Source organism: Hibiscus syriacus, unplaced genomic scaffold (genome assembly GCF_006381635.1).
Source record: "Hibiscus syriacus cultivar Baekdansim isolate YM2019G1 unplaced genomic scaffold, ASM638163v2 tig00003398_pilon, whole genome shotgun sequence".
Classification (NCBI taxonomy): Eukaryota; Viridiplantae; Streptophyta; class Magnoliopsida; order Malvales; family Malvaceae; genus Hibiscus; species Hibiscus syriacus.
The window spans coordinates 379,447-389,605 of NW_024061969.1; the positions used below are offsets into that span (position 1 = coordinate 379,447).

General features: G+C 34.6%; 1 protein-coding gene and 1 pseudogene across 3 annotated transcripts; both read right to left on the reverse strand.

The window, feature by feature from the left end:
• The window catches only part of LOC120176558, a 45,640-nt pseudogene that overhangs the window by 26,932 nt on the left and 8,549 nt on the right, over positions 1–10,159 (reverse strand).
• On the reverse strand, positions 7,417–9,931 carry LOC120176569 (T-complex protein 1 subunit gamma-like). 3 transcript variants are annotated; one of them, XR_005521339.1, is made up of 5 exons: positions 9,435–9,931; positions 9,115–9,183; positions 8,955–9,026; positions 8,612–8,863; positions 7,417–8,355 (listed from the first exon to the last, which is right to left on the reverse strand). XR_005521339.1 is itself a non-coding variant. In XM_039182981.1 (4 exons), the coding sequence occupies exons 1-4, from the start codon at positions 9,469–9,471 to the stop codon at positions 8,778–8,780; spliced, it is 264 nt and encodes an 87-aa protein (XP_039038912.1). In that variant the 5' UTR covers positions 9,472–9,931; the 3' UTR covers positions 8,362–8,777. The 3 variants fall into 3 exon arrangements, 2 of the variants coding, with proteins under 2 accessions (XP_039038912.1, XP_039038917.1); XM_039182981.1 differs by lacking the exon at positions 7,417–8,355 and having other exon boundaries at positions 8,362–8,863; XM_039182986.1 differs by lacking the exon at positions 7,417–8,355 and having other exon boundaries at positions 8,362–8,863; positions 8,933–9,026.

The following is a 10,159-nucleotide window of genomic DNA, read 5'->3' on the forward strand; positions in this document are numbered from 1 at the left end:
ATGTTAAATTGTATAGGTCAATTATTGGCTCTTTACTCTATCTAACCGCAAGTAGATCGGACATTATGTTTAGTGTTTGCTTATGTGCTAGATTTCAATCATACCCTAATGAATCACATTTACTAGCTGTTAAGAGGATCTTTAGATACCTTAAGGACACTTCTAGTTTAGGACTTTGGTATCCTAGAGACTCTAGCTTTAGTTTGCATGCTTTCTCTGATGTGGATTATGGAGGATGCAAAATAGATAGGAAAAGCACCTCTGATACTTGTCAATTCCTTGGAAATATGCTAATTTCTTGGTTTTTAAAGAAACAAAATTGTGTTGCATTATCTACCACTAAAGCGGAATACATTTCAGCGGGTAGTTGTTGTGCATAAGTTCTTTGGATGAAACAAAAACTTTTAGATTATGGAATTGAAGTAGGTACCATACCTATCAAGTGTGACAATACTAGTGCTATTTGTCTCACTAAAAATCCCATCCAACACTCTAGAACTAAGCACATTGAAATTAGACATCATTTCATTAGAGATCATGCCACTAAAGAAGATATAGTTCTAGAATATGTTGATACTTTGCACCAATTAGCGGATATATTTACAAAACCTTTAGATAAAGAAAGATTTTGGACACTTAGGAGAGAATTAGATTTGACCAACCTACCTTGAATTAGTGTTTAAAATAGGTTTAGCATTTTTAATTGGTTTTTAAAAATGCTTATAAAAATAACTCTTTTGATTGCATTTTTTGCTATTAGTTAGGGGGAGTTTATGATTCTTAGTGATAATTAATTATATGTTCAAATGTAGTTTAAGGATTTGATTTGATTGATTGAACATAGTTAATTTTCAATATATGAGTTATTAATACCACTAGAACTAATTAATTTAGCATTTTTTTTAAGTGTTTAAAACGGATTTTTGACATTTTTGTGCTTAATGCATCGATACACTACCTAGTGCATCGATGCATCCCTTGAATGTGCATCGATTCACCATGAAGGTACATCGATGCACGCCTTGAATGTGCATTGATGCACTCTGTTGTGCATCGTTACACCCATCGTGTGTCGTTCATCCCTCTCTCACCCTAATCTCATATTTGCTTCAAAAACAACGCTTTAAAGTCGAAATCCAACTGTTCTTCAACTCCTAATCCTTCTTCTATCATCAATCAAGTGCAAACAACATCTTATTCTCGCAAAATCCAAAATTTTCAAGGTAATATTTCAAAAACCCCTATTTTATTAATTTTTGAACTTAGGACTAGTCTTGATTAGTTCTAGGTTGAAAAAATTATCGGGCATTGATTGTTTAATGTTTAGAAACTGATTTTTACAATCAATTTTATCTAAAACACACAATCTTTCAAACATTTTCTGAATTTTTTGAAATAAAAAAAATAAATTTCGAAAATTTTTGTTTTCATTAATTTTTTTAATTATTTCAACCGTGTTGTTTTCATGAAAACTATACATATTATAATCTTCAAACATTATTTTCCAAATAGTTTTCAAAACTTTACCCATTAGGATTCGGTTTAGAGAACCTTGAAATATTGTGGACTCAATTGAGTTTTGGGATTGATTATATTGTATACATGTGTTTCAAATTTGCAGGTTAACTATCATATTCCGATTTCCTTTACAATGTCTAATCCCAAACGACCTAGGACATCGTCTAGTCGCTCAAGCCAAAACCTTCCTCCTATTCCTCCTCCTAATCCTATTCCAAATCCAAATGACCCAAATATGACTATTTTGAACTCTTGTTTCAATGTACCTGGTCGTAGACAATATCTCTATCATAGTTGTATAATGAAAAGGAAATTGTGGCATCACCTAATAAGTCTAAGGATAGCGTTAGTACCTTACCATCTCATCACGATCGATTCCTACATTTGTTAATCTCTTGGTGGTTTCGACCATCCGGAGGTAGGTACTCCTCCCTTAGGAAAATAGACATATGGTGGATACATTGTATCCAACATAATAAGAAAATCAATTTGCCACAGATCATTTTTAGGTAGTTAGTAGATACCGTAAACAATGTCCCTTCTAAGAATATAGAAACCTTAGTTTACAGCTGTCTTCTCAATAACTTGTTTATCAAACTCGGTCTTAGGGTCAATCTTGATATTCCTATCCCTCTTCAAAACCAAATCAATTTCACTTCCTTAAAGAAAGCGGGATGGAAACAGGATAAGGAAATTAGCCAATGGGTTTATCGTCCCACTGAGCAAACTATGGGAGCTAGCTCTTCACGAGCTTTACCTCCTTCGGCACTGACAGCTGATGACAATCCAGAGCTTCAACAGCTTATGCAAGATATTGACGAGGTCATACCCGACAATGATTCTCCAGCACCGGAACCGGCACAACAAAAGGAACATATGCCTCCATATTTTTGAAAATTTATGGAGTCATTTGATCTAAGGTTTGCTTCCATAGAGTCTCAGCTAACTGAGTTTCAACGGGAGATGCGTGAACGTATGAATGCTCTCACAATCGAAGTGCGAGCACATTATCCTCCTCCTCTCGATCCTCTTATGGACGACTAGACCTACCTTGCTTTAGTTTGCTTGAATTGAACCCCGAAAAACTTTAAATTGTGAAACATTTTTGATTGTTTTATTTTGGATGTTTGAATTTGTTGGATGATTGGATGTTTGAACTTATTATATATATATTTAGTATGTTTGAATTTTCAATTTAAGCTTAATGTTTATTAACTTTTGCATCATTTACATATTAGTTGCATTATGACCAATTTTGCCACTTCACATTATGAATATTGAATTATGAAACTAATGGTTAATCTTTCTCTTGATTGTAGTATTAGCAACTTAAGCTATATCTATAAAAATATTGGCCATCTTTTACAAACTTGTTTAAAATCGTTTTAGAGTCTTTTTTTATTTAACAAAAAGGGGGAGAAGATATATTATAGTAAGGGGGAGTATTTCAAAATTGATTTCAAAAATTATTTTCATAGAAAATCTTAAAATTACTAAAATGTTTTGTTATATCAAAAAGAGGGAGATTGTTGAAAACATTTTGATGTTTCGATATAACAAATTACGATAAATGAATTTTAAGATTTTACAAATGATTTTCTAAGTATATTCGATACAATTATTTGAATATCAAAATTATTACTCCAAGTCTTTCAAAGTTCAAATTCAATCCTTACTAAAGTGTAAAATTGTGTTTTATACTTAAAATATTTTTGAAACAATTTTCACAAAGTATTTCGAACCAAAAACGAGCCAAAAATCAACTTTATGTAGGGATGTACCGATGCACCCATTTAATGCATCGATGCACACCCATTTCGAATGCAATTTATGCACTGATGCACAGCCATGCATCGATACACTCTGGATTTTATTAAAACATCGAATTGATTTTGTGCATCGATGTACATGTCATGCATCGATGCACCCTGGCTATTTTTGAAACATCGAAGTAAATTTGTGCACCGATGCACACCCTAGTGTACCGATGCACTAAGTCTTCCAACGGTCGAAATATTTGAATTTTACACATAGTGTACCGATGCACAAAGCCTATGCATCGATGCACCATACGCTCCTAACTTTATTAATTGTTTTCACACACTAACGGCTTTATTAACTCCACTAATGATCCCCAACATTCAGAAGTGATCCAAGGAGTATTTAAATAAGCTTAGAAGTCATTAATCAACAACAATTATCAAGAATCAAGAGAGAATCAAAGAGAAAGCACCAAACCTCAGGTTTGAGCATTTTCAAGCCTATTTCCTTCAATATTCATTTTTGCTTTCAAGAACACTTATCGTGCTCAATTGAATCATTCTTGAGTGTTCTTTCTTTGTTCTAGAATTGTGCAAACATCTTACCTTGTGAGGTTTTTCTTGTAAGTTTGCAAATTTGTGTATTTCTCTTTGGGAGAGGGTGTGCTCAAGAATTTGGGGTATAATTCTTGAAGGAGTTGTATGGTTACTCTTTGTCCTCAAAAGAAAGAACAAATTAGTGAATTTGTTGGAAAATCCTTAGCGTGGATAACTAAAGTAGTGGACGTAGGATTTGGTTGAGAAATTCGAACTACTCTAAATCGCTGTGCAAATATTTTCTATTTTCTGTAAAAACTTCCACAAAAATTTTAATTGTCAATTCACCCCCTCTTGACTATTTCGTCAAACGATTAACTCAACAATCTATTAACGGAAGCTCACTGTAGTCCATTGAAGATGCACCCAGGAGAAAACAAAATGTATATGGATCTCAAGAGTCGATATTGGTGGCCTAGAATGAAAAGGAACATTACGAAATTTGTATCTAAGTGTTTGACTTGTTAACAAGTTAAAGCTGAGCATCAGGTTTCGTCAGGACTGTTGCAACCAATGTATATTCCTCAGTGGAAGTGGGAGAATGTGACGATGGATTTTGTAACGGGGTTGCCTTTAACTCCTAACAAAAGAGATTCTATATGGGTGATTGTAGACAGATTGACTAAGTCAGCTCATTTTATTTTCGTGCGAGTTGATTTCTCCATTGATAAATATGTTGAGTTATATATTAAAGAAATTATTAGATTGCATGGAGTGCCTATATTCATAGTTTCTGATCGAGATCTTAGATTTACATCGAGGTTTTGGAAAGCTTTGCATGGAGCGTTAGGAACTAGATTGAATTTTAGCACAACATTTCATCCTCATACCGATGGACAGCTTGAACGGACTATCCAAATTCTGGAGGATATGTTAAGAGATTGTGTATTATAATTTAAGGGATCGTGGGAAAAATATTTACAACTTGCCGAATTTGCTTATAACAATAGCTACCAATCAAGTTTCAAAATGGCTCTCTATGAAGCTCTATATGGGAGAAAGTGTCATAAGCCCTTGAAATGGTATGAGCTTAAGGATCGAGAAATTCTTGGTCCTGAGTTGATTCAGGAAACAAAAAAGAAAGTTCAAGTGATTCAAAATAATCTGAAAGCTGCAGTTGATATACAGAAATCATATGCGGATCTAAAGATGAAGGAAATTGAATTTCAAATTGGAGATAAAGTGTTCTTGAAAGTGTCTCCGTGGAAGAAAGTATTGAGGTTTGGACGTAAAGGAAAGCTTAGTCCTCGGTTTATTGGACCCTATGAGATCGTTAAGAGAGTGAGACCAATGGCATACCTATTGGCTTTGCCACCTGAAATGGAGAAGATTCATAATGTTTTTCACGTTTCAATGCTTCGGAGATATAGGTCTGATCCATCCCATATTGTAACGTCAAAAGAGATAGAAGTTTAGCCTAACCTGACTTATGATGAAGAACCGGTCCAAATATTAGCTTATGAGGTGAAACAACTAAGGAATAAGACTATACCATTGGTCAAAATGTTGTGGAGGAATCACAAGATAGAGGAAACAACATGGGAACGTGAAGAGGATATGAGGAATCAGTACCCCATCTCTTTGTACAATAAAAATTCGAGGACAAATTTTCTTAAGGGGAGATTTTGTAGCATCCTCAATACCGGGTTAGTGACTAAATTATAAAACTTTAAAATTTAGTGACTAAAGTAGAAATTATTGAAAACTTTAGGGATTTATATGGAAATTTTAGTGTAGGATTAAATTGCAACAAAGGATGAATAGAAGGGCAAAATGGTTATTTGACAAGAAAGATTTTTATTTCCCTTTATAAGATGAGAAACCCACGTGGAAGTGAAGGAAAGCAAAATAAGCTTCCAGAGTCTTCTTCTTCTTCTTCCTTCATACGAGAGAGCCAGAGCAAAGGTGAGTTTTCTGGTTAGTTGATTATTTTTTGATTTTAAGTGTGAGTTTTGATCCTTATGTGATACTTAAGCTTAAGGAAAAGCTTAATTTGTCCTAAAATCAAAAGATGAAGAAGTTATGAAAGATTAAAGAGAATGAGTTTCTAAATGAATTTCTGAAAAAAGGTTAATAAATAAAGTTTGAGTATGGAATTGACTTGTTATTAACTTAATTAAAGAATAGAAAGTGTTAGAATTGGCTTTAGAACATGTTGGAAATTTGGTATGATTCTTGAATTTCATGTGGAGGATGGGATGTTGAGGTTTAAGATGTGATAAATAAATATAAATTGGTTTAAGTATTTATACTTGAGTTAAGAATATGAAAGGAAATGAAACATGAGGAATTTAAGCTGAGAATGATGAATTTTCGGGCTTAAAAAGTGATTTCTGGGCAAAGTGTACCGGTACACATTCAATAGGTACCGATACCCCTTGAATGAAAAATCATCGAATACAATAAGTGTATCGATACACATGTAATGAATCGATACCCCTCTTTAAATGAAAAAATTTTGAATGTAATTTGTATATCGATACATAGGCAGCGTACCGATATACCAATTAAGGGATGTATCGATACCCTATAGGATGTACCGATACCTCTTCAAATGAAAATTTAAAATAGACTTTTCCTTTAGTTTAAGAAACGAAAGATTAGAGTATGTTATTTGGAATACTGATATGTAGCAATGTATGATTATATAGATAGTGAACATAACTCTATTTAGGAACAATCGAGGAATTAGAAACGATCGAGAAAGAGATAAGTTCGAGAATTGATTCAAATCAAGCAATGCTAAAGTGAGTGCATATTATATCAGTATAGATATGGTTTTATGGAAAGAAGACTTGTAATAAGTCTATTCCTCTATTTCATTTCATGATTTCCTTTTTCATAAACATGTATATGATATGATTATAGTAAGTATTTGCATAAGTCTTAAATGATTTCATATGATATGATATGTGATGTATGCAATCATTAGAGAACAAATTCAAGCATGTGAAATAAGTAAAATGGTCATATGTGTATAAGTGAAGTGAATGAAATGTTTATATGAGAAGTGATAATTGATATATGAAAATAAGAAATGTATCCATATCAAGCCCTTGTCATATACTATCAAAATTATAGGTATAATTAGCATGTCAAGTAGGGGTGTAAACGAGCCGAGTCAAACTCGAGTATTGCTAAGCTCGACTCGAACTCGAAAACCTTAAACGTAGGCTCGATTCGACTCGAAAACTCGTGAGTTAAAAATTATAAAGCTCAGCTCGAACTCAAAATATATTATTGAAACTCGACTCGAACTCGAAAAGGCTCGAACTCAAAAAAAATTAAGGAGTTCGATTGAAGCTCGATTTTGAGCTCGATTCAAACTCGAACTCGATTCAAGCTCGAACTCAATTCAAGCTCGAACTCAAACTCGAGTTTAAATCAACAAAAATCTTATATTACATTTAAAATATATAAAATAATTTTCCCTTTAATCAACCATCACCAATACATTATAATATAAATGTATGAACTATAAAAAATCTAAAAAATAAAAATACAATTACAAGAAATTTAGGATAATTAATATAAGCTTTGAAGTTTTTTTTATAATAATTATTAGTATTATTATTACTCATGTTTATTATATTAACATATGGTGCAAATCCTACAGGAGGAAACCCGAGACAGTGCACCACCCACGTAAACCCACCGAGGAAGACCATTGCTGATCGGCCATCCACCAAAACTAATGCTGTTGTCACCCATGCTCGAATCCATGCCCTGCAGACACACAAAACAAGGGGCAGAGCACCAAGCACAACAAGAAGGTAGAGAGAAAATATCAAGGATATAGTCTCGATCATCATCAGAAAAGGGGAGAGAGGTCAGCCATCAAAAAACCAAAGAGGAATCAACAATAGGAGGTACCCATCAACCATTAGCCATCAACGAAAAAAAAGGCAGAAACAAAAAACAAAAACGAGATAAAAACCAGATAACTCGAAAAGGCTATCAACCATCAACAGTAGGAAAAAAAAACCCATTTAGAGCGAAAATCCTCATCAACCATAGAACAGAAACCAAAAGCAAGAAGCTTACCCTAAAACTTCAAATGTATTGAAAGTTTACAAAATATGACAACACATCTAAATTTATAAAAATATGACAAATATGACAACATATCCAAATTTATACAAGTTGACATGCAATAAGAGAGTACGTCCCCTCGCTTCTCATGCATAGCTTTCCAACAACATCTAAGGGGGAAGAGATACATAATTCTTGGAAGATAGCAAACTCTGTAAATTTACTTCTTAGAGGTTGACCATAACTGCTAAATTGTATAAGAACCCAAAGCATGCTTTGAAACAGGCTCTATGCTTGAATTAAATTAGTGAGGGCAATTTTTGGAAGGAAAAAAACAAAACATGAAATTTTTAGAACAAATTTAAAATTTTCAAGGAGAATTATTCTTACAAGAATGTAGCATGCTGCAGTGCGGTACCATCTCCGTTGGATGCAATCTTCAAACAACCTTTTGCAATAAAATTAGTGAGGGCAATTTTTGGAAGGAAAAAGGATGAAGGTGTGTTAATTAAATAGAATGATGATGCAACCAATGCCCTATGTTTACTCAGTCAAGAGAAGGTCAAATCTATCCAAACATAGTTAATCACTACAGAAGGAAGAAGAATAACACACACACACATATATATGTCCGACATCTTTCAGACATGTTTTGCATCTGTCAACTGGAAAGACAATTGAAAAAGGAGAACTAAAGAACATACTCTGTAGATCTTCCTGCAGCAGTGAACAGATCGGCCCAATGTCTACCGTCAGTTTTTCTTGCAGCATTCACAACCACATCAAGATACTCTGGAAAATTTCTGATCAGATCACAGGTCTTCTCCAAACGAGAGACATTCTGTTTCTGGACTGAGATCTGGTTTTTATTCACATTTTGTCTGCAAGGAACCAATATAATTGGCTAGTGAACTTTGTCCCTATACAGCTCTTCACAAGCCCCAACACTGTTGAACCTGTTATTCGGATCCACATGTTATGATGTGAAGCATGCCAAAGAAATTAAATATGCAAATACTACCTACACAAATATCAGGAGAAACATACGGTCTTTCACATCAATAGACATTGCAATCTTGTCAAGTACATCAATAGCATCCTCTAAAGCCTTATTGTATGCTACAAAAGAAATGGCTCTTCATCAAATGCCAAGTTATGATTCAAAGGCAGAAGCTAAGAATCTAGAAGCACTTATAAGTTATATTACCTCGACAAATTACCGTTGGATGATAATTTTTTTCAATAAAGGCTTCTGCAACATGAAGCATCTCACCAGCTACACCCAAAAATACAAGTGATGTCAATTATATCATCAGAAGGTAAAAAATAAAATAGGGATGAGAACATGAACATGAAGTAATAAATATCCGATTCCAACTGTTATGCTAATCTCACTAAAATCCGATTGGGAATTAGCTCTCAAAAACATGTAGATAAGAATAACATTGCAATACAAACTAACGTACGGGAAAAGAAAAAAAAAATCAACATAGCACACAAACCAAACTGAGCTGTACAAAGAAATACCAAGAAATACAAACTGGAGAGTAACTGGATGAGCCATCGTCACTGCCACCGGAGCAAAACAGAGCCTCTCGTCGTTTGAAGGGAAATCCCGTATCCATCGAAGGTGAGACCTCGCCTCTTAAAGGTAAGTTTAGGGTTTATTTCAGATTATGATTTGAGGCTATTTTTTGTGGTTTCGGGGCTTTAGATTCGAGCTTGGTTTCGTTTAGTTCTCGAAAGGTTTAGGTATCTGGTTTAGGGTGTCGATCGGAGAGGGTTTGAGACTCTTGATGTCTCGGCCGAACCGAAGGGTTGAGAAAAGAAGCATCTTTGGGCTTCTTTGGGGTTCTTTCGTATGCATGTGGGGGCGATCGAAATGAAAGGTGGCCACCGAGTTGGTGGCTGGCGAGCTGGTGAGTGCCGATGAGCGGCGCTGCATGAGTGGTGAGGGAGGGTTACCACCGAAGATGAGGAGAGGTTTCATGGGAAAAGAGAGAAGTGGAGAAGGAGATTGCGGCTGAAGGTGTCTAGCAAAATGCTTAGGGTTTCATTTTTACCCAAATAAGGTTTTTAAATGCGTCAAAAACGGCGACGTTTTGAATTAGGGTGATTGGTCTCTAGCCGAGTTGGGGGGTAAACTGTGAGAGCACTCCGCCTAGTTGTGGTTTAATGCAATTTGGTCCTCAGGTTAAGTTTTGAATTGAAGGTTTAGCGTTTAGTGTTTAGGTTTAGGATTTAAGATTTAG

Coding starts and splice junctions, on each gene's coding strand:
- LOC120176569 (XM_039182981.1), bottom strand. CDS start 9,471: ATGGCTCATCCAGTTACTCTCCAGTTTGTATTTCTTG. Junction 9,027..9,114: donor TCCAACGGTAATTTGTCGAG/GTAATATAACTT, acceptor TTTCTTTTGTAG/CATACAATAAGGCTTTAGAG. Junction 8,864..8,954: donor GTCTATTGATGTGAAAGACC/GTATGTTTCTCC, acceptor TCCGAATAACAG/GTTCAACAGTGTTGGGGCTT.